The sequence below is a fragment of the Pseudophryne corroboree genome, chromosome 1, assembly GCF_028390025.1.
Source record: "Pseudophryne corroboree isolate aPseCor3 chromosome 1, aPseCor3.hap2, whole genome shotgun sequence".
Classification (NCBI taxonomy): domain Eukaryota; kingdom Metazoa; phylum Chordata; class Amphibia; order Anura; family Myobatrachidae; genus Pseudophryne; species Pseudophryne corroboree.
The window spans coordinates 524,872,692-524,899,697 of NC_086444.1; the positions used below are offsets into that span (position 1 = coordinate 524,872,692).

At 46.8% G+C, this 27,006-nt stretch overlaps 1 protein-coding gene across 2 annotated transcripts in view; it reads left to right on the forward strand.

Moving 5' to 3' along the window:
• JAK2 (Janus kinase 2) overlaps positions 1-27,006 on the forward strand; it is a 457,412-nt gene that overhangs the window by 238,135 nt on the left and 192,271 nt on the right. For both annotated transcript variants that reach the window (XM_063913981.1, XM_063913980.1), the window contains one exon: positions 8,903-9,020. In XM_063913981.1, coding sequence (XP_063770051.1) covers positions 8,903-9,020 — 118 coding nt within the window. The remainder of the gene's footprint in view (positions 1-8,902; positions 9,021-27,006) is intronic.

The window sequence follows — 27,006 nt, forward strand, 5'->3', positions numbered from 1 at the left end:
CGAGGTTGGGGAGCAGTCACTCAGGGAAGAAACTTCCAAGGACAATGGTCGAGTCAGGAGACTTCCCTACACATAAATATTCTGGAACTAAGGGCCATTTACAATGCCCTAAGTCAGACAGAACCCCTGCTTCAAAACCAGCCGGTGCTGCTTCAGTCAGACAACATCACGGCTGTCGCCCATGTAAACCGACAAGGCGACACAAGAAGCAGGATGGCGATGGCAGAAGCCACAAGGATTCTCCGATGGGCGGAGAATCACGTGCTAACACTGTCAGCAGTGTTCATTCCGGGTGTGGAAAACTGGGAAGCAGACTTCCTCAGCAGGCACGACCTCCACCCGGGAGAGTGGGGACTTCATCCAGAAGTCTTGATGCAGATTGTAAACCATTGGGAACGGCCACAGGTGGACATGATGGCGTCCCGCCTCAACAAAAAGCTAAAAAGGTTTTGCGCCAGGTCAAGAGACCCTCGGGCGATAGCTGTGGACGCACTAGTGACACCGTGGGTGTACCAGTCGGTGTATGTGTTCCCTCCTCTTCCTCTCATACCCAAGGTACTGAGGATAGTAAGAAAGAGAGGAGTAAGAACTATACTCGTAGTTCCGGATTGGCCAAGAAGTACTTGGTACCCAGAACTACAAGAAATTATCTCAGAGGACCCATGGCCTCTGCCTCTCAGATAGGACCTGTTACTGCAGGGGCCCTGTCTGTTCCAAGACTTACCGCGGCTGCGTTTGAAGGCTTGGCGGTTGAACGCCGGATCCTAATAGGAAAGGGCGTTCCAGATGAAGTGATTCCTACGCTGATAAAGGCTAGGAAAGACGCTGCCTGAAGTTCAGACGTTGTTAAGGGAGTGCTGCATATTCAGCCCCCTTTTGTGCCTCTAGTGGCACCTTGGGATCTCAACGTAGTGTTGGATTTCCTAAAATCATTTTGGTTGAGCCACTTCAGACCGTGGAGTTGAAGTATCTCACGTGGAAGGTAGTCATGCTGTTGGCCTTGGCCTCAGCTAGGCGTGTGTCAGAATTGGCGGCTTTGTCCTGTAAAAGCCCATATCTGATTTTCCATATGGACAGGGCAGAATTGAGGACTCGTCCCCAATTTCTCCCAAAGGTGGTATCAGCGTTTCATTTGAACCAACGTATTGTGGTGCCTGCGGCTACTCGGGACTTGGAGGATTCCATGTTGCTGGACGTAGTCCAGGCCCTGAAAATTTATGTTTCCAGGACGGCTAGAGTCAGAAAGACTGACTCGCGATTTATCCTGCATGCACCCAACAAGCTGGGTGCTCCTGCTTAAAAGCAGACTATTGCTCGCTGGATCTGTAGCACGATTCAACTTGCACATTCTGCGGCTGGACTGCCGCATCCTAAATCAGTAAAAGCCCATTCCACGAGGAAGGTGGGCTCTTCTTGGGCGGCTGCCCGAGGGGTCTCGGCTTTACAACTTTGCCGAGCTGCTACTTGGTCAGGATCAAACGCTTTTGCAATATTCTACAAGTTTGATACCCTGGCTGAGGAGGACCTTGAGTTTGCTCATTCGGTGCTGCAGAGTCATCTGCATTCTCCCGCCCGTTTGGGAGCTTTGGTATAATCCCCATGGTCCTTACGGAGTCCCCAGCATCCACTAGGACGTCAGAGAAAATAAGAATTTTTTCACCGGTAATTCTATTTCTCGTAGTCCGTAGTGGATGCTGGGAGCCCGTCCCTAGTGCGGACTTTCTGCAATACATGTATATAGTTATTGCTTAACTATAGGGTTATTGTTCTGAGCCATCTGTTGAATGAGGCTCAATTGTTGTTCATACTGTTAACTGGGTATAGTTATCACAAGTTGTACGGTGTGATTAGTGTGGCTGGTATGAGTCTTACCCTGGATTCCAAATCCTTTCCTAGTAATGTCAGCTCTTCCGGGCACAGTTTCCCTAACTGGGGTCTGGAGGAGGGGCATAGAGGGAGGAGCCAGTGCACACCAGATATAGTACCTAATCTTTCTTTTAAGAGTGCCCAGTCTCCTGCGGAGCCCGTCTATTCCCCATGGTCCTTACGGAGTACCCAGCATCCACTACGGACTACGAGAAATAGAATTACCGGTGAGTAAATTCTTATTATTTATTATACTGGGGGTATCACTATATTTATACCCCATAATAATAGAAATATATAGTAATACCCCTATAATAATAGAAATATATAGTAGTGTCCACATTATATTCAAAATTAATGACCCCACACAGTGAAGCCAGAGACGTGCCCGACAGCCCAGCCTGTGAGGAACAAAAGCCGCTCAGTGCTGATGCATCAAACGAGCCGAGCGAATGGAAACATCTGCACTGCTGCTCCCAGCAAGGGACACTGCGGGGAAGTGCAATCCGGCTCCTCTCTTCACGCCAGCCACAGCTGCCAGAGGAGGAATGTGATGTGACACTGTGAAGTCACCGTCATGCCCCAGTATCCCTGACAAAGTGGGAGGCACCGTCATGCTGCCAAGCACCATGGTCTTGTTGCTTTGTGGCGCATTATAATTGTGGTAATGGAGGTCACGGGTGCAAAGTGTGTGGCTGGTGGTACTGAGTACCCACTGCCAAATTCTTACGGGTACTCCGTACCCGAGCATACCTGCATACTTGCACCGTTGAAGAGAAGGGACGTCAAGCACTTGGGCCCACCGGAGGTTTCGTCTGTACCCCTGTGGTCCAGTCCAACCCTGAGTCTGTTGATATAAATGATAAATTGAGCATGTTAATTCACTTTTATTTAAATAGTTAATGCATTAGTGGTGGATAAATAATTTATATGTCAATGTCTTATAGTTTATATTTAAAACATAAAAAATAATTAATGGTTCATTGCAAACTATGCATCATCCTGCAATAAGGCAGGTCTGCATTCAAAACATACAGTATCTGTAGTTTTGCAAATAGCAGAAGAGTAAGTCCTAAAGAAAGAACATTACATACACATAATAGAGAGACCACCTTATTTTGAACATTAATCTCCATAACAGGTCATTTAACGCCTTAGGGGCAGTTGATATAAAGTGTTTGTGATATGATACGTCTTATTTTAAGAAATAAAATGTCTTCTAAAATTTGATATCAGTAAATATTTTTTGCTAGATTAACTTAATAAATGGTATTCTGATTATTTTTTAGAATATCTGTTTAGCTTATTTATATTTCTCTGACGTCCTAGTGGATGCTGGGAACTCCGTAAGGACCATGGGGAATAGCGGCTCCGCAGGAGACTGGCACAAAAGTAAAAGCTTTAGGACTACCTGGTGTGCACTGGCTCCTCCCCCTATGACCCTCCTCCAAGCCTCAGTTAGATTTTTGTGCCCGAACGAGAAGGGTGCATACTAGGTGGCTCTCCTGAGCTGCTTAGAGTAAAAGTTTAAGTTAGGTTTTTTATTTTCAGTGAGTCCTTCTGGCAACAGGCTCACTGCCTCGAGGGACTAAGGGGAGAAGAAGCGAACTCACCTGCGTACGTGGATTGGGCTTCTTAGGCTACTGGACATTAGCTCCAGAGGGACCGATCACAGGCCCAGCCATGGATGGGTCCCAGAGCCGCGCCGCCGGCCCCCTTACAGAGCCAGAAGACAGAAGAGTCCGGGAAATCGGCGGCAGAAGACGTCCTGTCTTCAATAAGGTAGCGCACAGCACCGCAGCTGTGCGCCATTGCTCTCAGCACACTTCACACTCCGGTCACTGAGGGTGCAGGGCGCTGGGGGGGGGGGCGCCCTGAGACGCAATAAAAACACCTTAGATGGCGAAAAATACATCACATATAGCTCCTGGGCTATATGGATGCATTTAACCCCTGCCAGTTTTTCCTTAAAAAAGCGGGAGAAAGGCCGCCGAGAAGGGGGCGGAGCCTATCTCCTCAGCACACAAGCGCCATTTTCCCTCACAGCTCCGCTGGAAGGACGTCTCCCTGACTCTCCCCTGCAGTCCTGCACTACAGAAACAGGGTAAAACAAGAGAGGGGGGGCACTAATTTGGCAGATTAATCAATACAGCAGCTATATAAGGGAAATACACTTATATAAGGTTATCCCTGTATATATATAGCGCTCTGGTGTGTGCTGGCAAACTCTCCCTCTGTCTCCCCAAAGGGCTAGTGGGGTCCTGTCCTCTATCAGAGCATTCCCTGTGTGTGTGCTGTGTGTCGGTACGTTGTGTCGACATGTATGAGGAGGAAAATGGTGTGGAGGCGGAGCAATTGCCTGTAATAGTGATGTCACCCCCTAGGGAGTCGACACCTGACTGGATGGTCTTATGGAAGGAATTACGTGATAGCGTCAGCACTTTACAAAAGACTGTTGACGACATGAGACAGCCGGAAAATCAGTTAGTACCTGTCCAGGCGTCTCAAACACCGTCAGGGGCTCTAAAGCGCCCGTTACCTCAGATGGTCGACACAGACCCAGACACGGACACTGACTCCAGTGTCGATGGTGAGGAAACAAACGTGATTTCCAGTAGGGCCACAAGTTACATGATCACGGCAATGAAGGAGGTTTTGAACATTTCTGATACTACAAGTACCACAAAAAAAGGGTATTATGTGGGGTGTGAAAAAACTACCCGTAGTTTTTCCTGAATCAGATGAATTAAATGAGGTGTGTGATGAAGCGTGGGTTTCCCCCGATAAAAAAACTGCTAATTTCTAAAAAATTATTGGCATTATACCCTTTCCCGCCAGAGGTTAGGGCGCGTTGGGAAACACCCCCTAGGGTAGATAAGGCGCTCACACGCTTATCAAAACAAGTGGCGTTACCGTCTCCTGATACGGCCGCCCTCAAGGAGCCAGCTGATAGGAAGCTGGAAAATATCCTAAAAAGTATATACACACATACTGGTGTTATACTGCGACCAGCAATCGCCTCAGCCTGGATGTGCAGTGCTGGGGTGGCTTGGTCGGATTCCCTGACTGAAAATATTGATACCCTGGACAGGGACAGTATATTATTGACTATAGAGCATTTAAAGGATGCATTTCTATATATGCGAGATGCACAGAGGGATATTTGCACTCTGGCATCAAGAGTAAGTGCGCTGTCCATTTCTGCCAGAAGAGCGTTATGGACGCGACAGTGGTCAGGTGATGCGGATTCCAAACGGCATATGGAAGTATTGCCGTATAAAGGGGAGGAGTTATTTGGGGTCGGTCTATCGGACCTGGTGGCCACGGCAACGGCTGGGAAATCCACCTTTTTACCCCAGGTCACCTCTCAGCAGAAAAAGACACCGTCTTTTCAGGCTCAGTCCTTTCGTCCCCATAAGGGCAAGCGGGCAAAAGGCCACTCATTTCTGCCCCGGGGCAGAGGAAGGGGAAAAAGACTGCAGCAGGCAGCCTCTTCCCAGGAACAGAAGCCCTCCCCCGCTTCTGCCAAGTCCTCAGCATGACGCTGGGGCCTTACAAGCGGACTCAGGTACGGTGGGGGGCCGTCTCAAGAATTTCAGCGCGCAGTGGGCTCACTCGCAAGTGGACCCCTGGATCCTGCAGGTAGTATCTCAGGGGTACAAATTGGAATTCGAGACGTCTCCCCCTCGCCGGTTCCTGAAGTCTGCTTTACCAACGTCTCCCTCCGACAGGGAGGCGGTATTGGAAGCCATTCACAAGCTGTATTCCCAGCAGGTGATAATCAAGGTACCCCTCCTACAACAGGGAAAGGGGTATTATTCCACGCTGTTTGTGGTACCGAAGCCGGACGGCTCGGTGAGACCTATTCTAAATCTGAAATCCTTGAACACTTACATACAAAGGTTCAAATTCAAGATGGAGTCACTCAGAGCAGTGATAGCGAACCTGGAAGAAGGGGACTATATGGTTTCTCTGGACATCAAGGATGCTTACCTCCATGTCCCAATTTGCCCTTCTCACCAAGGGTACCTCAGGTTTGTGGTACAGAACTGTCATTATCAGTTTCAGACGCTACCGTTTGGATTGTCCACGGCACCCCGGGTCTTTACCAAGGTAATGGCCGAAATGATGATTCTTCTTCGAAGAAAAGGCATCTTAATTATCCCTTACTTGGACGATCTCCTGATAAGGGCAAGGTCCAGAGAACAGTTAGAGGTCGGAGTAGCACTATCTCAAGTAGTGCTACGACAGCACGGGTGGATTCTAAATATTCCAAAATCACAGCTGATTCTGACGTCACGTCTGCTGTTCCTAGGGATGATTCTGGACACAGTCCAGAAAAAGGTGTTTCTCCCGGAGGAGAAAGCCAGGGAGTAATCTGAGCTAGTCAGGAACCTCCTAAAACCAGGCCAAGTGTCAGTGCATCAATGCACAAGGGTCCTGGGAAAAATGGTGGCTTCGTACGAAGCGATTCCATTCGGCAGATTCCACGCAAGAACTTTCCAGTGGGATCTGCTGGACAAATGGTCCGGATCGCATCTTCAGATGCATCAGCGGATAACCCTGTCTCCGAGGACAAGGGTGTCTCTCCTGTGGTGGTTGCAGAGTACTCATCTTCTAGAGGGTCGCAGATTCGGCATTCAGGACTGGGTCCTGGTGACCACGGATGCCAGCCTGAGAGGCTGGGGAGCAGTCACACAGGGAAGAAATTTCCAGGGCTTGTGGTCAAGCATGGAAACGTCATTTCACATAAATATCCTGGAACTAAGGGCCATTTACAATGCCCTAAGTCAAGCAAGGCCTCTGCTTCAGGGTCAGCCGGTGTTGATCCAGGCGGACAACATCACGGCAGTCGCCCACGTAAACAGACAGGGCGGCACAAGAAGCAGGAGAGCGATGGCAGAAGCTGCAAGGATTCTTCGCTGGGCGGAAAATCATGTGATAGCACTGTCAGCAGTGTTCATTCCCGGAGTGGACAACTGGGAAGCAGATTTTCTCAGCAGACACGATCTCCACCCGGGAGAGTGGGGACTTCATCCAGAAGTCTTCCAAGTGATTGTAAACCGTTGGGAAAAACCAAAGGTGGACATGATGGCGTCCCGCCTCAACAAAAAACTAGACAGGTATTGCGCCAGGTCAAGGGACCCTCAGGCAATAGCGGTGGACGCGCTGGTAACACCGTGGGTGTACCAGTCAGTGTATGTGTTCCCTCCTCTGCCTCTCATACCCAAGGTACTGAGGATTATAAGACGGAGAGGAGTAAGAACTATACTCATGGCTCCGGATTGGCCAAGAAGGACTTGGTACCCGGAACTTCAAGAGATGCTCACGGAGGATCCGTGGCCTCTACCTCTAAGAAGGGACCTGCTTCAGCAAGGACCCTGTCTGTTCCAAGACTTACCGCGGCTGCGTTTGACGGCATGGCGGTTGAACGCCGGATCCTGAAGGAAAAAGGCATTCCAGATGAAGTCATTCCTACCCTGATCAAAGCCAGGAAGGATGTAACTGCACAACATTATCACCGTATTTGGAGGAAATATGTTGCGTGGTGCGAGGCCAGGAGGGCCCCGACAGAGGAATTTCAACTAGGTCGTTTCCTGCATTTCCTGCAAACAGGACTGTCCATTGGCCTAAAATTAGGATCCATTAAGGTTCAAATTTCGGCCTTGTCGATTTTCTTCCAGAAAGAATTGGCTTCAGTTCCTGAAGTCCAGACTTTTGTAAAGGGGGTACTGCATATACAGCCGCCCTTTGTGCCTCCAGTGGCACCCTGGGATCTCAATGTGGTTTTGGGATTCCTAAAATCTCATTGGTTCGAACCACTTGCCACAGTGGATTTAAAATATCTCACATGGAAAGTGGTAATGCTGTTGGCCCTGGCTTCAGCCAGGCGCGTATCAGAATTGGCGGCTTTATCCTATAAAAGCCCTTACCTGATATTTCATTCGGATAGGGCGGAATTGAGGACTCGCCCTCAATTTCTCCCTAAGGTGGTTTCAGCGTTTCACCTAAACCAACCTACTGTGGTGCCTGCGGCTACTGGGGACTTGGAGGATTCCAAGTTACTGGATGTAGTCAGGGCCCTGAAAATATATGTTTCCAGGACGGCTGGAGTCAGGAAATCTGACTCGCTGTTTATATTGTATGCACCCAACAAGCTGGGTGCTCCTGCTTCTAAGCAGACTATTGCTCGTGGGATTTGTAGTACAATTCAGCTTGCACATTCTGTGGCAGGCCTGCCACAGCCAAAATCTGTAAAAGCCCATTCCACTAGGAAGGTGGGCTCATCTTGGGCGGCTGCCCGAGGGGTCTCGGCTTTACAACTTTGCCGAGCAGCTACTTGGTCAGGGGCAAACACGTTTGCTAAATTCTACAAATTTGATACCCTGGCTGAGGAGGACCTGGAGTTCTCTCATTCGGTGCTGCAGAGTCATCCGCACTCTCCCTCCCGTTTGGGAGCTTTGGTATAATCCCCATGGTCCTTACGGAGTTCCCAGCATCCACTAGGACGTCAGAGAAAATAAGAATTTACTTACCGATAATTCTATTTCTCGTAGTCCGTAGTGGATGCTGGGCGCCCATCCCAAGTGCGGATTGTCTGCAATACTTGTACATAGTTATTGTTGCCAAAAAATTCGTTTTTTTGTTGTAGTGAGCCATCTTTTCTGGAGGCTCATCATGTTATCATACTGTTAACTGGGTTTAGATCACAAGTTATATGGTGTGATTGGTGTGGCTGGTATGAGTCTTACCCGGGATTCAAAATCCTTCCTTATTGTACGCTCGTCCGGGCACAGTATCTTAACTGAGGCTTGGAGGAGGGTCATAGGGGGAGGAGCCAGTGCACACCAGGTAGTCCTAAAGCTTTTACTTTTGTGCCCAGTCTCCTGCGGAGCCGCTATTCCCCATGGTCCTTACGGAGTTCCCAGCATCCACTACGGACTACGAGAAATAGAATTATCGGTAAGTAAATTCTTATTATAATTTACTTATTTTAGGCCTTTTTAAACAGGCAATCTTTTTTCTGTTTTTACAGGTTTTATTTTCCACACTGGTACAGCAATGGGAGCAGCAGGGCATTTCGTTATGGCGTTGCACGAGGATCTGAGAGCCCGATTCTAGATGACTTTGTCATGTCTTATTTGTTTGCTCAGGTAAAAGGACCGTGCTTTTTATGTTTCACGCATCACTTTTGCATAGAGTGTTGGAACAGTTTTTCCAATTTGCATTATAGTCTTTTTTTTACTTTATATTTCTTGCCTGTTTCTTTTTGTTTTTTCTTTCAACATCAGCATTTTGTTATCGGCTCTACTCCTTCAGTTTTAGACATGCAAGCATTTTTCTTAATAAACACGCACTAATTAGTTTCATGAGCTGGAATGATCATTGGTTAATTATAGGATATTAATAGTGTTGGCAGCTGGTGTTTTCAGATATTATTGTCCCCTTCTTCCCTGTTACTTGCTTGTGAAGGATGATGAAATTGAGACCATTCTATTAATAAATATTTCTTGGCAGTGTTTCATAATTGACGTGTTGCATCATAAAATTATGTTTTTGTGCATTTGCTTCCTGTACAGTACTTACTCCTGTGTCACACCACACAACATACGCATACTAATTACAGTTTTCACCTACATAAAAGTATTGCAATGTGTTTAGATCCATGTATGTATGTACCATAAAGTGTTTATAGCAAATACAGATCAAATAGACAAAATACTGTTTGACCTGTATATAGTAATAATTGTGTCAATATATCTCTGTAATGATCGTTTGTATCAAAATGTGTGCGTGCAGCATGACATTTGGTTCACATGACAAAGTGTGTACTCATTTTACTTCACTTGCTTTGAATTTCCATTTATTGAAACTAGAACCTGTGCTTTGTTATCAGTGGCTGGTAATTGAAAACAACATTAATGTAAAATGCTTTGAGTGGAGGGATTGTACATTCCTATTTTGTCAGGCATAGCAAATGTGTTCCCCCCCCTTGTTTTGTATATGCTGGTGTCAAGATTGTTGGCCTCATTATGCTGCACGGGTGTAGTATGGTATGCCGGCGGCCGGGCTCCCGGTGACCAGCATACCGGCGCTGGAAGCCCGACTGCTGGCATACCGGCAGCATGGCGAGCGCAAATTTTTTACCGATTACCAAAATGCAAAGTGAATGAACAGAAGAGAAATCTAAATCAGCCTTCAAACCAGCATTAATCCTTCTAGGTACACTTGCACACAGTTTTTAAAGGAACTTGGGAGGGTGGTTGTTCTGAACATCTTTGAGAACTCACCACAGATCTTCTATGGATGTAGTCATACTCAAAACCTTCTGTCTCCTTGTTATACCAGACAGACTTGATCATGTTGAGATCAGGGCAGCAGCTGTTTAAACTTGTGATCCTTTAGCAGGCTGCTTTGCCCCTGATATTCTGCATCTAAATCCACGCTGTCTCAGAGCGTGTTCCACTGTGTGTCAGGGCCAGGGGATCAGAAAGGGCATCCGAGCGGCTGGGAGCGTACTCTGTTTGCCACTTGACCACAAGCTATGTTCAAGCACAGCGCACCTGCGACCCCAAACAGCAGCATTTTACCAGCCTGGGTGGCAGATGGCACCCTGGCCCAGCTTGCCACTGACGCTGCATGTACAGTGACAGTAGACACAGCATTTGCATCCATCTCTGAATCATGCCCTCTGCTTTCTCATATGTTGGGTACAGGGTTACCGAGCAATGAATTGACTCACTTTCTGTATGCTTCTGCTAGCGTCAGCAAGTTGCCCTTCCCCTGCAACCTGTCCTATCTAGTCTCTGGTCACGGTGTAGTGTTCAGTTTTTTTTTTAATGTACTTAAGTTGTGATCTGCTATTGCATATTGTATTTATGTAAAATGGTAGCTGCTGTATCAATTTAGGAATATTTTTCAGGTGCATGAAAGGGATGGGTCAGTCTAAACAAGAATCAGAGAAAAGTTTACCCACAGCACACCAAGAAGTATCCGCAATAAAGGAGCCTACACACTGTGCAATATTTTTTCCAATATGGCTTATATAGTCCATATCAGAGGAAAATATAGTGCTTATTGCGATGCTGATGTGCGGTTCCCCAGGATCTGCATCGCAAGGAAAAATAGACTGTGCAGGCAGCCCAACATTGACTATATCGGTGGTGCCAGGCTCTGGCCACATCGAATAGTCAATGTAGGGCATTTCCTGCACCGCGCCGTGTGTAACCGGCATTAGTCTTGAACATTACATTATAATAGAAAATACAGAGATCTTAGTTGCATTTATTTGGAGAAATATGGGTAAACCACCAGCCCTTGGCAAGGTTGTCTCTAACTCTGCATGGTAATAGCACCCACTCTGGGTCATAGAATTATTGGGTCATATAATTAACCAGCATGTCCTCCAAAAGCTGTTCCCATCTATGCCTCTCTCTTTGCAAATATATGCAACAAAGATCTATACATTTCTATTATCATGTAATATAGAAGGCTTATTGCTGATACTTCTGGGTGTGCTGGGGGGAAACTTTTCTCTATATATTGTATTATTCCCCGATACCCTGTTACTGTTTTCTATGTATACCTTATATGATGCTATGTACAGTTTGTGGCACCTTTATAAATAAGCTAATACAAATTATTCCCTTCTCTCTGAATGGCAAAAGTTTCTGTAATAAGTAAAATTATTTTTTTGCATATTTTCAGTATACCTATACATTTTTTCTTCCTTTTTAAATTTGACGAAAGGGCCAAGTTCCTCAAATATGATATCCCAGAGTTTTGAATACACTAATGGGCATTTATGGTTTTATTTATATTGTATTTTATATATACTTATAATATGATAGGAAAGGACATGATCTTGTGTACAAGTAAATATGGTGTTGAACTTGTAAAGTTGGTTCTCTGTGCTTAATTTGTTTACATTTGTATTGTATTTGCTCACATCGGATCATTACAGACAGTTTGGCAACCAGTTATTTCAGTTCTCTAAACCTTATTTAAAAAGAGGAAGCTATCTCATACAGATACGTGTCTGATAGATGTATTTTATTTTTGATCTCTGTAGAAGGCTTGGGTGCGTTGTGTTTCCCCTCCCAACATATTTCAAAGCTACAACATATTTGTTTTTGTTTTTCTTCGTACTGTTTACTTGGTTCATATGTTGTGGTTGGTCAGATACTTATCGTTAACTTGTTTTGTGTGACCTTTATCATACCTTCCAACTGTCCCGATTTTGGCGGGACAGTCCTGTTTTTCACGGTCTGTCCCGCTTTTCACGGTCTGTCCCGCTGTCCCACCCGCGGGTCGCAGTGTCCCGCGGGTGGGGGGGCAGTTGGGAGACCCCCCCCTGTCACTCGCTGCTCTGATTAGAGCAGTGGTGAATAGATGCTGTGCGCATGCCGCACAGCATCTATTCGTAGCAGAGAGGGACAGGGGGCATGGCTAGCAGCTCTCTCAGCGTGTCCATGCCCCCATAATGATGAAAATGGGGGCATGGCATGAGATGACGACACTTGCTGCAAGACCACGCCCCCTTTTCGATATACCACGCCCCCTAATTTCAGCAGATGTTCCTCTTCAGAAATGAGTAGGTACAATAGATTATAAGATTCTATGGGGGAAGGGACTGATGTGAATGAAGGATTATAATAATATGACCACTTGCATTTACACCAATTATAGTATAATGCCACCTATGTAATTTTGAAATTGATAGGACAGGATTCTGCTGGTGTTTTGTTTTATTTAAGAAGGAAACCTGATTAGAACCACTGTAATTTTACAGCATTTAACAAAAGCATAATAATAACTTTTATTTTTTATCTGTGGAACATGCAGAACTCTGTAAGTACTTATTCCATGTTTAAAGTTGGTATATAGCAGTTAATAGTTCAGTATCATTATCAGCTACCCAATGCCTGCAGTTTAGATACATTATTATGTGCACCAGCAGGTGTGAGTATGTGAAGTTCATGTGGTCCTTTGGAGGTTTTTTTTTTATTTTCTGTTTGAAAAGTTTTTTTGAGCCACTGCTTATTTATACCAAAGATTCTCAAACGCGGTCCTCAAGGCACCCCAACGTTCCAGGTTTTAGCTATATCCATGGCTCAGCACAGATGGTTAAATAATATTGACTGGGGTGATAATTAAGTCACATGTGGCCAATCATGGATATACTTAAAACCTGAACTGTTGGGAGCCTTCTGGACTGCACTTAAGAACCTCTCTGGCTTATGCACTCGTAGTTAAAAAAAATAGTGGCAGCCTTTTTTTAATAATGGTTTTATTCAACTGCAAACACTAAAAGCAGAAACATTTACCAAGTCATGGCTTATTCCACACAGAACTCTCTTATACCCCTTTCAGACTGCCTGAGGCAGGTCGCACACTGGAGCCTGACATGGGAGCTTCCAGCGCACGACCCGCCTCACGTGCCCCGCCGCCGCTGACTGCAACCCGGCATATTGCCAGGTTGGTGATGTCAGCGGTGACACGGCGGGGGAGGCGCTTGGAGATCACACGATCTCCAAGCGCCACCCATACACAGAGTGAACGGGAAATGGGTCACATCGACTCGGCTCACGTTCACACTGCACAGTGATCTGGGTTGAAGACGTGTTCAACCCTGCTCACGACCAGGGTTGAAATACCGGGTCGCTCGACCTGGTATTTCAACCCTAGCACCTTTCAGACCGCACATGAACACGGGTTATGTGCGTTCATGTGCCAGTAACCTGTGTTAAGTGTTGGCGGTCTGAAAGGGGCATAAGTGTCTCGGACAAAATTATTGGCACCCTTTAAAAAGAGTTTCTCTAACGTCCTAGTGGATGCTGGGGACTCCGTAAGGACCATGGGGAATAGACGGGCTCCGCAGGAGACTGGGCACTCTAAGAAAGATTTAGTACTACTGGTGTGCACTGGCTCCTCCCTCTATGCCCCTCCTCCAGACCTCAGTTAGAATCTGTGCCCGGACAGAGCTGGGTGCATTTTAGTGAGCTCTCCTGAGCTTGCTAATAAGAAAATATTTTAGTTAGGTTTTTTATTTTCAGAGAGCTTCTGCTGGCAACAGACTCTCTGCTACGTGGGACTGAGGGGAGAGAAGCAAACCTACTAACTGCGGCTAGGTTGCGCTTCTTAGGCAACTGGACACCATTAGCTCTAGAGGGATCGAACACAGGACCTGACCTTGTCGTCCGTTCCCGGAGCCGCCCCCCTCGTAGAGCCAGAAGTCAGAAGCCGGCGGGTTGAAGCAAGAAGACGTCAAAATCGGCGGCAGAAGACTCCTGTCTTCATATGAGGTAGCGCACAGCACTGCAGCTGTGCGCCATTGCGCCCACACTAACCCACACACACCGGTCACTGTAGGGTGCATGGCGCAGGGGGGGAGCCCTGGGCAGCAATTGATTACCTCCTGGCAAAAAGCAGCATATATACAGTTGGACACTGTTATATGCATGAGCCTCCGCCATTAATTTTACACAAAATCGCGGGAGAAGCCCGCCGCTGAGGGGGCGGGGCCTTCTTCCTCAGCACTCACCAGTGCCATTTTCTCTCCACAGCTCCGCTGAGAGGAAGCTCCCCAGGCTCTCCCCTGCAGAGGCACGATAGAGAGGGTGAAAAAGAGAGGGGGGGCACATAAATTTGGCGTAAAAACAATATATACAGCAGCTACTGGGTTAACACTAAGTTACTGTGTGTTTCCTGGGTCATATAGCGCTGGGGTGTGTGCTGGCATACTCTCTCTCTCTGTCTCTCCAAAGGGCCTTGTGGGGGAACTGTCTTCAAATAGAGCATCCCCTGTGTGTGTGGTGTGTCGGTACGTGTGTGTCGACATGTCTGAGGTAAAAGGCTCCCCTAAGGAGGAGATAGAGCAAATATGTGTGTGAGAGGGTGTCTCCGTCGACAACGCCGACACCTGTTTGGATATGTGTAAGTGCTGAGGTGAATTTATTGCACAAAAGATTAGAGAACAGACAGGAAATCTACCCATGTCTGTCCCTATGTCACAGAGACCTTCAGAGTCTCACAATGCTCACTATCCAAAATAATAAACACTGATATCGACACGGAGTTTGACTCCAGTGTCGACTACGATAATGCAAAGTTACAGCCAAAATGGCTGAAAGGTATTCAATATATGATTATTGTAATAAAAGATGATTTGCATATCACTGATGACTCATCTGTCCCTGACACAAGGGTACACATGTTTAAGGGGAAGAAAGCTGAGGTAAATTTCCCTCCTCTCATGAGGAAAAAGAGCGGGAATCTCCAGACAAGAGACTGCAGCTTCCCACAAAAAATTCTCAGGCAGTATTCTTTCCCCACTAGGGCCAGGATGTGATGGGAATCTTCCCCTAGGGTGTCACGTTTGCACAGAAGGTAGCACTAGCTATTCTCAGGGATCCTGCAGATAGCGTGCACATACTAGTACACTACTCAGACCGGCGATTGTGTCGGCATTGGTTTATAGCGCTGTGGCAGCGTGGACAGGTACCTTATCAGCAGAGATGGAGACCCTAGTATGCATATAGATATATATATATATATGTATATATATATATATATATATATATATATATTAAAGATGCTGTCTTAAGAGATAGGTGTATATATATATATATATATATATAAAACATGCCCAAAGAGACATGAGTATACTGGGTCCTAGAGTCAAAGCTATGTCGATTTCTGCTTGACGTTTCCTGTAGAATGTGCAATGGACAGATGATGCCGACTTAAGAGGCATATGGAAGGCTGAGGATTGTGTGGAGAAGGGTTCTCGGACCTGGTCTCCACAGCTATAGCTGGTAATTCTGATATTTTGCCTTATATTCCTGCACAGCCTAGGAAAGCACGACATTATCAAATGCAGCCTTTCGAATAAAGAAACAAGAAAGTCCGAGGTGCGTCCTTTCTTGCCAGAGGCGGGGGCAGAGGAAAGAAGCTGCACAACACAGCTAGTTCCCAGGAACAGAAGTCCTCCCCGGCCTCTACAAAAATCCACCGCATGTCGCTGGGGCTCCACAGGCGGAGCTAGGCCCGGTGGGGGCACGCCTTCGTAAGTTCAGCCACAAGTGGGTTCACTCCCTGTTAGATCCCTGGGCAATAGATATTGGCTTCCCCCCACGAGAGGGAAACAGTGTTAACTGCAATTCACAAATTGTATCTTCAACAGGTGGTGGTCAAGGTTCCCCTCCTTCAATAAGGAGGGGGTTATTATTCGACCATGTTGTAGTCCCGAAACCAGGCGGTTCGGTCGGACCCATATTGAATTTAAAGTCCCTGAACATATACCTGAAAAGGTTCAAGTTCAAGATGGAATCGCTAAGAGCGGTTTTTGCAAGCCTGAAAGGGGGAGATTTTATGGTGACTCGGAACATAAAGGATGCATACCTTCATGTACCCATTTATCCACCTCATGAGGCGTACCACAGAATTGCGGTACGGGATTGTCATTACCAATTTCAGACGTTGTCGTTTGGTCTCTCCACGGCCTTGAGAATATTCACCAAGGTAATGGCGGAAATGATGGTGCTCCTGCGGAAGCAAGGTGTCACTATTATCACGTACTTGGACGATCTCCTCATAAAAGCGAGATCAAGAGAGCAGTTGCTGAACAGCGTATCACTTTCTCTGGAAGTGTAACGGCAACACGGCTGGATTCTATATATTCCAAAGTCGCAGTTGGTTCTTACAGCTCATGTGCCTCTCCTAGGCATGATCCTAGACACAGACCAGAAAAGGGTTTATCTCCCGATAGAGAGAGCTCAGGAGCTCGTGACACTGGTCAGGAATCTATTAAAACCAAAACAGGTGTCAGTGCATCACTGCACTCGAGTCCTGGGAAGGAGGGTGGCATCATACGAGGCCATTCCCTTCGGCAGGTTCCATACGAGGACCTTCCAATGGGACTTACTGGACAAGTGGTCCGGATCACATCTTCAGATGCATCGGTTAATCACCCTATCCCACAGGGCCAGGGTGTCTCTCCTGTGGTGGCTGCAGAGTGCTCACCTTCTCGAAGGTCGCAGATTCGGCATTCAGGACTGGGTCCTGGTGACCACGGATGCAAGCCTCCGAGGGTGGGGGGCAGTCACACAGGGAAGGAATTTCCAAGGGCTGTGGTCAAGACAGGGAACTTGCCTTCACATCAATATCCTGGAACTAAGGGCCATATACAACGCCCTAAGTCAAGCGGAGACCCTGCTTCGCGACCAACCGGTTCTGATTCAGTCAGACAATATCACCGCAGTGGCTCATGTAAACCGCCTAGGCGGCACAAGGAGCAGGGTGGCGATGGTAGAAGCCACTAGAATTCTTTGCTGGGCGGAAAATCACGTAAGCGCACTGTCAGCAGTGTTCATTCCGGGAGTGGACAACTGGGAAGCAGACTTCCTCAGCAGGCACGACCTCCACCCGGGAGAGTGGGGACTTCATCAAGAAGTCTTCGCGCAGCTTGTAGGTCGGTGGGAACTGCCACAGGTGGACATGATGGCATCCCGTCTCAACAAAAAGCTACAGAGGTATTGCGCCAGGTCAAGAGACTCTCAGGCGATAGCTGTAGACGCACTGGTGACACCGTGGATGTTCCAGTCGGTTTATGTGTTTCCTCCTTTTCCTCTCTTACCCAAGGTGCTGAGAATCATAAGGAAAAGAGGAGTGAGAACAATACTCATTGTTCCGGTTTGGCCAAGAAGAACTTGGTATCCAGAGCTGCAAGAAATGCTCACAGAGGACCCATGGCCTCTGCCTCTAGGGCAGGATCTGTTGCAGCAGGGACCTTGTATGTTCCAAGACTTACCGCGGCTGCGTTTGACGGCATGGCGGTTGGACGCCGGATCCTAGTAGAAAAGAGGGATTCCGGATGAGGTTATTCCTACGCTGATAAGGGCTAGGAAGGACGTGACAGCTAAACATTATCACCGTATACGGCGAAAATATGTTGCTGGGTGTGAGGCCAGGAATGCCTCTACAGAGGAAGTCCAGCTGGGCCGTTTCCTTCACTTCCTACAGTCGGGAGTGACTTTGGGCCTAGAATTAGGGTCCATTAGGGTCCAGATTTCGGCCCGATCCATTTTCTTTCATACAAAAACTAGCTTCTCTACCTGAAGTTCAGACGTTTGTAAAGGGAGTGCTGCATATTCAGCCCCTTTTTTGTGCCACCAGTGGCACCTTGGGATCTTAACGTGGTGTTGAGTTTCCTGAAATCTCACTAGTTTGAGCCGCTTAAGACCGTGGAGTTAAAATATCTCACGTGGAAAGTGGTCAAAAATTGGCGAATTTGTCATGTAAAAGCCCCTATATAGTTTTCCATATGGACAGGGCAGAATTACGGACTCGTCCGCAATTTCTGCCAAAGGTGGTGCCATCTTTTCATGTGAACCAACCTATTGTGGTGCTTGCGGCTACTCGTGACTTGGAGGATTCCAAGTTACTAGATGTAGTCAGGGCTTTGAAGATTTATGTAGCCAGATCGGCTGGAGTCAGGAAACCTGACTCGCTGTTTATCCTGTATGCATCCAACAAGCTTGGTGCTCCTGCTTCAAAGCAAATTATTGCTCGCTGGATCTGTAACATGATTCAACAGGCTCATTCTGCGGCTGGCTTGCCGCCTCCAAAATCAGTAAAAGCCCATTCCACAAGGAATATGGGCTCTTTTTGGGCGGCTGCCCGAGGGGTCTCGGCATTACAGCTTTGCCGGGCAGCTACTTGGTCGGGTTCAAACACTTTTGCAAAGTTCTACAAGTTTGATACCCTGGCTGAGGAGGACCTTGTGTTTGCTCATTCGGTGCTGCAGAGTCATCCGCACTCTCCCGCCCGTTTGGGAGCTTTGGTATAATCCCCATGGTCCTTACGGAGTCCCCAGCATCCACTAGGACGTTAGAGAAAATAAGATTTTACTCACCGGTAAATCTATTTCTCGTAGCCCGTAGTGGATGCTGGGCGCCCGTCCCAAGTGCGGACTTCTTCTGCAATAATTGTATATAGTTATTGCTTAAATAAGGGTTATGTTATGGTTGCATCAGGTTTGTGTGATGCTCTGTTGTTGTTCATACTGTTGACTGGGTATGTTATCACAAGTTATACGGTGTGATTGGTGTGGCTGGTATGAGTCTTACCCTGGATTCCAAAATCCTTTCCTTGTAATGTCAGCTCTTACGGGGACAGTTTCCTTAACTGAGGTCTGGAGGAGGGGCATAGAGGGAGGAGCCAGTGCACACCAGTAGTACTAAATCTTTCTTAGAGTGCCCAGTCTCCTGCGGAGTCCGTCTATTCCCCATGGTCCTTACGGAGTCCCCAGCATACACTACGGACTACGAGAAATAGATTTACCTGTGAGTAAAATCTTATTTTTGTGTCACTGTGTGTTCTGCAAAGAATTGTCTGGTGAGGTTAGACAGATTGTAGCCAGTCATGGGTAATCTCAAGGCTAGAAATCAGTCTCGATGTTTACATTTATATTATTCATAATGTTATCAGGAGGAAGTTTAAAGGTGCATACACACTTAGCGATATACAGTAGTAAATGATATAGCTTATTTTCCCTCTCCTGAATGATATAGTTTACTATATCGCCCAGTGTGTATGCAGCTGATGCGCGACTCCGCGAGTCATTAATGACCCTCAGTGTCGGCCATACATACAGATCAATTTAGACTCATAGTTCAAAGCTGCATGTATAGCCCGGCCGCAGCGTGATGTCTCTGTGCAATAGTGTGTATGCCCGCCATCGGGTGGCCTGGGCCGGGAGGGGGCACACTAGGCGATGTCACTCATGGAACACTAGTGTATAACCACCTTAAGTCCCTTGCTGGAAGATTGAGGTGCAGGTTTGTTTGAAAGCACCTCAATCTACTGTCAAGCCGATCTACGCTGACCTGCAGACACAAGGTACAGCATTCCCAGGCCGCACTGTCTGTTTTCCAACTGATACCCCATTTCCACTTGCTAGCACAGGTCGCAGCCGGGAGCATATTGCCGGGTTGGTGACGCTGCTGCTGACGCGGCAGGGGCGGCGATGGGAGATCACATGATCACATGATCACATGATCTCCCAGCGCCGCCCTTTCATACACTGTGAACAGGAGCCGTGTCGCATCGACACGGCTTCCGTTTACACTGCACAGCTTACACGTGTTCAACCCGGCAGGATTCCCGGGTAGGATTCCCGGATCACTTGATCCGGGAATTTGCAGGGGGGGCCGTTTCCACTAGAAAGAAACACTGGACAATGCGTTGCATTGCTACATAGCGTCTCCTGGTTCCAGTTTCCAATCTCCAGTTTCCAGTTCCAATCTCCAGTCTTCAATTTCCTGTTTCCAGAGATCTCCTATTTCTGGCATCTCCAAGTGACCTCCCGGTTCCAGTATTCCTGTGGAACTACATGTCCCACAATCTCCAGTTTCCAGTTCCAATCTCCAGTCTTCAATTTCCTGTTTCCAGAGATCTCCTATTTCTGGCATCTCCAAGTGACCTCCCGGTTCCAGTATTCCTGTGGAACTACATGTCCCAGCATTTACTTCAGCTCCAACTTCTGCTACAGTCAGCCTCAAGCTTTTGCAGTAAGAGACTTTCTTCAGGTGCTATTCATTATCTTCACCTGTGTATGGTTAACTTGCATTCAGCATTGTGCTATAGCATCTGGCACTTAATACAACCACTTCATATGTGTTTCAAGTTGGCTCCTGCTTAACCTTGCTTGGTTGTGGACTTTGTATTACAAACTGACTGTGTGGAGTATCGTTGCTGGTTAATAAACATCATTGCGCACATGTGCAGGAATCTCTTACAGCTTCCTCGGTTTCTCCATCGCACCACCACTGACCCACTAGTGCCCCCTCCGGGGACAGAAATAACCACAGATCTGACAGTTTGTCCAAGGTCCATGGACCCGGATGGTGGTCAGAGTGTGGGTGCAGGGGCTCTTCAGAACTTAATCTCATGACTTGATGGTACAGAGGCTGCACAACAGCATATGATACAGTTTTTACAAGAGATGTCTTCTCGGTTGGATACCTTACAACAATCTCTGCCAAGTTCTATTGTTCCAGCTGCACCAGTGATTCCAGCTCCAGTTTCCAGTACCACAGCTTCAGTCTCTCCAGTTGCTCCTAGTTTAGGATCTCGTCTCCATCTTCCTACACCAAGTAAATTTGATGGCAATCCTAAAACCTAACGTGGAGTTCTGAACCAATGTGAAATTCACTTTGAATTGCTGCCGCACAAGTTCCCTACACCCAGAACCAAAGTTGCGTACATTGTGTCTCTACTGACTGGCCCTGCATTGAATTGGGTTTCCCCGTTTTGGGAGCGAGCAGATTCACTGCTAAACAACTACACAGACTTTGTAGCTGCATTCAAACGTATCTTTGATGAGCCTGGGCATACAACATCAGCTTCCTTCTGATATCCTCCAAATTCGCCAGGGAACACGCACCGTGGGACAGTATGTCATCCAGTTCCAGACATTGGCATCAGAGGTTGAGTGGAACAATCAAGCGCTGGATGCGGCATTCTGGCACTGTCTCTCTGATCGTATAAAAGATGAACTGGCAATCGTTAATTTCCTTGTGTGTAAAGTTGCATCTGCGTTTACGCGAAGGAGCAAGAGAACATTCTCATGGTGATCCTCGCAAGCACCGAGTTATGCCTCAAGTACAGCCTTCTCCCTCCACTTCAGATGAGCCTATGCAAGTAAATAAGTCCTGCTTAACTCTTGAGGAGCTGTCAAGAAGATTACGGGAAAGACTGTGTCTGCACTGTGCTGCTGCTGGTCACATGATTGGTTCCTGTCCGTTGCGTTCGGGAAACGCCAGGTCCTAACTTGCAAGGGAGAAGTCAAGTTAGGAACCTTATCCAAAGCTCCTTCTTCTCGAGAACTTATTCTACCGGTAACTTTGGAAACACAGAGTGGATTACATGCCTTCTCAGCTTTAATTGACTGTGGTGCTGGGAACTTTATCACACAGGCTGCAGTTGATAAGATCCGTCTTCCTGTCTCAAGGTTGTCTCGCCCAGTCTATCTTACTGCTGTGGACTGTAGTCATATTGCTGAGCGGTCCATCAGTCAGCAAACTAAACCCGTGGTCTTAGGGGTGGGCTTTCTTCATTCTGAGCTCATTGAACTTTTGGTCATTCCTAAAGCCACCTATGAGATCGTGTTGGGTATGCCTTGGCTTCAACTTCACAACCCTCAAATCGACTGGTCTACACTACAACTCACAGCATGGAGTTCCCCCTGTCTACATTCCTGTTTAGCTCAAGTTCGTCCCATGAGGTCTTTGGGGTTGAAACCCCAGTGTGAAGATCCTGAGGCCTACAAAGAATTTACTGACGTCTTCAGTGAAAAGGCCGCTGATGTTCTGCCTCCCCATCAGAAATGGGATTGTCCCATCGATCTGATCCCGGGGAGAATGCCTACTAGAGGACGGACATACCCTCTTTCCGTTCTAGAAACTCAAGCCATGAGTGAATATATAAGAGAGAATCTACAAAAAGGATTCATTCGTCCTTCTTCATCCCCAGCAGGGCAGGGTTTTTTTTTCGTGAAACAGAAAGACGGAGGACTACGTCCCTGCATTGATTATAGAGCCTTAAATGAGATTACCATCAAAAACAGCTACCCCTTACCGTTAATCACGAAACTGTTTGACAGAATTAAAGGAGCCAGTATCTTTACCAATTTAGATCTTTGTGGGGCATATAATCTCATTAGAATCCAGAGTGGCGATGAGTGGAAGACCGCTTTTAAGACCCGTGACGGCCACTATGAGTATCTTATGATGCCTTTCGGATTAAGTAATGCCCCAGCTGTGTTTAAGAACTTTGTCAACAGGTAAAAGAGGTCCTTCAACGCCTACGACAGAATCATCTTTATGGGAAGTTGTCTAAGTTTACTTTTGAAGCTCCTTCGATGGCCTTCCTCGGGTATATAATCTCTGGTTCAGATCTTCAAATGGACCCTGTTAAATTGGAAGCAATAGAGAACTGGTCTCTTCCTACATCGCTCAAGTCTGTTCAACGTTTTATTGACTTCGCCAATTATTATAGAAAATTTGTTAGAGGACTCTCTACCCTGATAGTCCCAATTACTTGCCTTACACGGAAAGGTGCAAATCCTTCTCGGTGGTCAGAAGAAGCTCTGGCTGCTTTTCAAAAAATTAAACAAGCTTTCATTTCAGCTCCTGTGTTACAGCAACCAGATATTATCAGACCCTTCGAGTTGGAAGTGGACGCCTCAACAGTTGGTGTTGGCGCGGTGTTGTCCCAAACCAGCAATGATGGTAAGACTCACCCCTGTGGGTTTTTCTCCCGTAGATTTCTACCTGCTGAGTTAAACTACGCCATCGGTGATCAGGAGCTCCTGGCAATCAAGCTGGCCCTGGAAGAGTGGAGGTATCTTCTGGAGGGCGCAAAGTTTCCTATTACCATCTTCACCGACCATGAGAGCCTTCTTTATTTGCAGTGTTTAAATCCTTGTCAAGCAAGGTGGGCTTCATTATTTTCTCATTTTAATTTCAAGTTACAGTTCCGCCCTGGTTCTCAGAATGTTAAGGCATATGCCTTGTCACGCTCCATGAGTTCCATGGAGGAATCTTCTGAACAAGAATCTCATCCAGTTCTCGATCCTGTAGTGTTTGCTTCCACAGAAGTGTCTCCTGTTCCGCCTCCTGGCAAGATGTTTGTTTCTCCTGAGCTCCGCCCGAATCTGCTATCATGGGCTCATATTTCTAAGTTTACCAGACATCCTGGGGTCCTAAAGACTTATAAGTTTTTGTCTCAGTCCTATTGGTGGCCTCATATGAAAGCTGATATTCAGGATTTCTTGGCTTCGTATCCCAAGTGTGCCCAGCACAAAGTTCCTCGTCAGTCTCCTGCTGGTCAATTGTTACCTAACTCTATACCAAGTTGTCCCTGGTCTCACTGGATTTCATCTCAGACTTACCTCTCCCCAAAGGGTATGATACCATCTGGGTAGTGGTTGACAGGTTCTCAAAGATGGCCCATTTTGTTCCACTCGTGGGGTTGCCTTCTGCTCCAAAGCTGGCACAAATATTCCTACGTGAAATCTACAGGTTACATGGACTCCCAATGGAAATTATATCTGACCGTGGTGTTCAGTTTGTGGCAAGATTTTGGAAGGCCTTATGCTCTGCTTTACCAGTTAAACTCAAATTCTCTACAGCATATCACCCTCAAACGAATGGGCAGACCGAAAGGGTAAACCAAGAGCTTGAAACCTTTTTGAGACTTTATATTTCTTCATCACAGGACGACTGGGTAGACCTATTGCGTTGGGCAGAGTTTGCTCATAACTTCCGCTACCATATAGCCACCAATACTACTCCTTTCTTTGCAGTTTATGGTCATCATCCCAGAGTTCCAGATTTCCAAGATCTTCCAGTGGTCGATGTGCCTGCAGCCACTTCAGCTCTTCAGCAGTTCTCTCAGGTTTGGGCAAAGATTCATATTTCTCTCAAGAAAGCATCTCAACAGTACAAGATTTTTGCTGATCGGAATAGACGGGCAGTTCCCAGTTTAAAGCCAGGTGATAAAGTCTGGTTATCTACTCGTAATCTCCGCCTTAGAGTTCCCTCTATGAAGTTTTCTCCGCAGTATATTGGTCCGTTTCCAGTTGAACAAGTGATTAATCCAGTGGTTTAGAAGCTGAAATTGCCTCCTTATTTGAAAATCCCAAACTCATTTCATATCTCTCTCCTTAGACCCCTGATTCTTAACCGTTTTCAGAAAGCTCTTCCAGCAGCTCAAAGAATCCAGACTCATCGGGGTGTTGAGTACGAGGTTTGAGAAGATCCTGGACTCATGTTGTCGGTATGGTCGTCTACAGTACCTGATTGACTGACTGGTCCGGGTATGGTCTTGAGGAGAGGAGTTGGGTTAACGCCACTGATGTCCATGCTCCACGTTTAGTCCAAGCTTTCCATAGACTGTTTCCTTCCAAGCCTCGTGGGTTTTTGGTGCCCACCCATAAAAGGGAGGGTACTGGCAGGAATCAGCATTCACTGATGTCTCACTTACCGGCGCGCTGGTGTGCAGGTCTCCGGAGGTCACGGTCCCAGTCTGCGGCTGTATGAGCACCCTGTCTGCGGAGCGTAGTACCCACTATTGTGGTGAACCCCTGAAGTCGATTCTGCGGGGTGCCCTCCTGTGTACCGGCCATCTGTACAGCATGGGCGCCGCCATGACACTTGCGGTCAGCTGACCGGAGAGCACCCAATCCTGCGCTGTGATTGCTCACATGATCCAAGTATCCAATGACTGCGGACCAGGGGGTATAAGTCCAGAGCATCGGCACAGTCTCATCACATTGCACAACGCATCGCATTGCTGCATAGCGTCTCCTGGTTCCAGTTTCCAATCTCCAGGTTCCGGTTTCCAATCTCCAGTTTCCAGTTCCAGGTTCCAGTCTTAAATCTCCTGTTTCCAGCAATCTCCTATTTCTGGCATCTCCAAGTGATCTCCCGGTTCCAGTATTCCTGTGGAACTACAGTTCCCAGCATTTACTTCAGCTCCAACTTCTGCTACAGTCAGCCTCCAGCTTTTGCAGTAAGAGACTTTCTTCATTATCTTCACCTGTGTATGGTTAACTTGTATTCAGCATTGTGCTATGGCATCTGGCACTTAATACAACCACTTCATATGTGTTTCAAGTAGGCTCCTGCTTAACCTTGCTTGGTTGTGGACTTTGCAGTACAAACTGACTGTGTGGAGTATCGTTGCTGGTTTCCAAACCAACTTTGGGAGTGATGACCATCTGATTGCTATACTAGTGTCCAGACTAATTCATTGCCTAATTACTGCACTGGTTTCCAGACCAGCTAAATACTTTTGACTGTTTATTTCATCGTTGTCAGCATTTCTTGTACCATTCATCTCAAGTTTTCATCTGCTTCAGTTACTGTTTATACTCATGAGCATTTAATAAACATCATTGCGCACATGTGCAGGAATCTCTTGCAGCCTTCTCTGTTTCTCCATCGCACCACCACTGACCCACTAGTGCCCCCTCCGGGGACAGAAATAACCACAGATCTGACAATGACCTGAGGACAGTTAAGACTAAATTAAAGTTTTTGGTAAAGCACATTATCCTTATGTCTACAGAACACAAAATTATACTTTAAAAGACATTAACCCCTTTCCCACAGCTAAACATGGAGAAATTTGTGATGTCTTGGGGCTTGATATGCTGCATCTTTGAATATCTGAATATCATTAATAAATTTAAGCGTACCAGGACATTAAGAAGTGCAATGTCTCTGTCAAAGTTCATACGCCATTCAGCATGACCGTAACGTACGCACTTTAAAGCATCAAGAAAGGATTTGAGACAAGACTATTCTGAATTGTCCTGTATCTAAATCCAGTAGAAGAACTCTGCAGAGCCATTGTAGAAGAACTCTTTCATGTCTGGGAAACCGTAAAATGCAGGCAGGGGAAGCAGAGCCACCCCTGTCATACTCAGTACACTCGAGAGTTTTGAGTGTAAAAATTACTAGAATAACACAAAGATGATATGAATAGAACAAAGATATTTATAAGTTTTATAAATATCATCTTTGTGTCATTCTAATCATTTTATAGTCAAAACTCACCAACAAATCATGTGTGTGTGTGGGTGTAGTTCTGGCTCTGATACTTGCCAATGCCTCACCAGCGATTGACCACAGCGAATCTCACTGCTGGGAGAACTAGAGTTGTTTGTACTGGAAGAGTGCATCAAACATGGTAAAGTAGAGCGGTGCGGGAAGCTCATCCACGTCAAGAGCCCAATGTTTTAGACCACAACTATGAATCTCCTATATAATAGCCCAGAGTGACTGTGTGTATAATGCTGGGCGTGGCTAGGAGCTCTCATTGGGTTAGCGGCAGGTCTATCACACCCAATCCACAGCTGATTGGGCGAGAAACACCCTCCCACACAGGTTACATCCAATGGGAGACTCTGCCCTTTGGCTGCTGTGTGTTCCCAGAGCCGGATCAACAATGGGGCTGATGAAGCTGAAGCTGCAGCTCCAGGTCCACACCCTAAAATAGGCCCACTGCATCTGTAGCAACATACCCTCCAACAATTTACACATAAAAATCATTACAAATTCGAAAATGGGG